Source organism: Varroa destructor, unplaced genomic scaffold, assembly GCF_002443255.2.
Source record: "Varroa destructor unplaced genomic scaffold, Vdes_3.0 BEIS01000003.1, whole genome shotgun sequence".
In the NCBI taxonomy this organism is placed as follows: domain Eukaryota; kingdom Metazoa; phylum Arthropoda; class Arachnida; order Mesostigmata; family Varroidae; genus Varroa; species Varroa destructor.
In genome coordinates this window covers 5,117,758-5,119,730 of record NW_019211456.1, presented here as the reverse complement: position 1 = coordinate 5,119,730, position 1,973 = coordinate 5,117,758, and the positions used below count along the sequence as shown (strand labels likewise).

Genomic DNA, 1,973 nt, shown 5'->3' with positions numbered 1-1,973 from the left:
AGCGTCGCCTGCGAACGTAAGGCCAATAGAAATAGCTCCAATAGAGGCAAGGACAACCACAGTCTAAAATAGACGATTGACGATTAGTATATGCAGCGCAAACGTAGAAGCAGAAGGCTTTGAAATTCTTCTGCTTATGTGTCACGCGCTAGTAATTCTAGCTCGATTATATGGATCTTCAGATCATAGACGGGATAAATATCAGGTCTCTACGACACCAAAGAAGGAAAAAAGAGAAACCGACGCGTCTACAAGGGCCCTCCGAAGGTCAATATTTTTGTTTCACGACACCTTTTACTTAATACGTCTTGTAGCCAGATGTGAAAGTTAAGTGAACAGGGTAAAAGAAATGAAAGACTTCCTGCAAATTGCTACGATTTAGGCGCGGCCAGCGAAACTCTTTAATTTAATTTAAAAATCTTTAATTTATGATTGTTATGAACGACTGGTTTAACCAGTACAGCTTAAGGCGCCGTAACGTTTTCCAGATCATATCTGGCTTTGCACAGTAAAATATTCAGACTTTTTAATAGCTCCGTAATGTAAATACCTAAACGTCACTCCTTGTGCTCAGTCGTATGACGGAACGTCTAACAGCGGAATCCGACGTAAAACCTGAATTGGTGAGCCAGCTGGAACCCAAAAGTTGCAATGTTTTTGTTACTGGAATTCAAGCATCAAATAACGACATACTTCTACCTAATAAGCGATTTCTTAATCGCAGATATCGAGGATAAAGGGGAAATATACGAAATCATATCACTGCCCTCAACTTATTGAATCTATATTAAAAATGCTATGCTTCTATGGTAGGCGTTATATTTCTGCATTGCACAAACTTACAAGAATGGGTCACTTTTGTTCGCGCCAATGGACTGGCAGATTCCAGGAAGTATACAAATTAGCCAAATCATATGACAAGTTCTTATTATCCCTTTACTCCATTTATTACTAACGGCTAGCAGTCATTCATTTGATAAAACCAGGGCCAGTCAATTCAAAGTAGGAGGCGCTTTGAGATACTGGTTGCACAGTGAATCATGTATATGTGACGACCTTTTTACGATGTGGCAGCCTGTAGTATAGTTAAACGAAGTATATCGTATAAAGTTTTAAGATCTGTATGCTCAACGATACATACAGAGTATTTATGCTCGCACAATAAAAATACACAGAGCTATTCCAAAGTCCCGCTTTTTTGTTTTGGTAAGATTTATGAATGCACAAACGACTCCGCTCATTGACTTGTGGCTGAATTGAACGAAACACACAAGTGACCTTTACATGTCCACAATTTATTCTTTGGTTCGTTGACGGACAACAGTAACGGCTCATGGCACGAAGGTAAGGCATACAACATTACGCCTTTAGTTCGTTACGAGTTTACCAGAGCTTAGCTCCGTATCCGAATCCGCCGTACCCGTGAGCAAGGCCGATTCCGTGGCCGTAAGAAGCAAGGGGAGCTGCGTAGGCGAGAGCATGAACGGTCTTTCCAACGATGGCTCCGTGGTTAATGGCCGACGAGTAGCTGTGAGCACGCGCATAACCGGCGTGAACAGCGACGGGTGCAACGATGGGGGCGGTCTGCACAGCCAGGGGGGCGATGGGAGCAAATCCGTGTCCCGCATAGCCGAAGCCGTGTCCGGCCAAAAGACCTCCAGCAGAGGCAGCGGCAACGAGGCCGAAGAGAGCGACGAACGCCTGGAAGCAGGAAAAGTTGGCAATATATCCTCTGATGGCCGTTAATAACTGACTACAATTTTCAAAAATATATGCATTTTTGCGTCTGATCATCCCGAGGATAGACCATAAGCAACGAAATTCAATCAAACTCACTGTTAAAACAACTATAAGGAACATCTTCACTTACGAAGGAATGGGGCATGTTGATTAAGTGGCTGACTCTCGATTCTCTTGCCACGGTGTCTCGACGCTTATATACATTGCTGGGGAGAGGGCCATTGGGTGAGGCC

General features: G+C 43.5%; 1 protein-coding gene across 1 annotated transcript; it reads right to left on the bottom strand.

Moving 5' to 3' along the window:
- Positions 1–1,274: 1,274 nt before the first annotated feature.
- LOC111247691 (uncharacterized) lies at positions 1,275–1,973 on the bottom strand. Its single transcript, XM_022798953.2, has 2 exons — positions 1,871–1,973; positions 1,275–1,701 (listed from the first exon to the last, which is right to left on the bottom strand). Exons 1-2 carry the CDS (start codon positions 1,883–1,885, stop codon positions 1,384–1,386), a joined length of 333 nt encoding a protein of 110 aa, XP_022654688.1. The 5' UTR covers positions 1,886–1,973; the 3' UTR covers positions 1,275–1,383.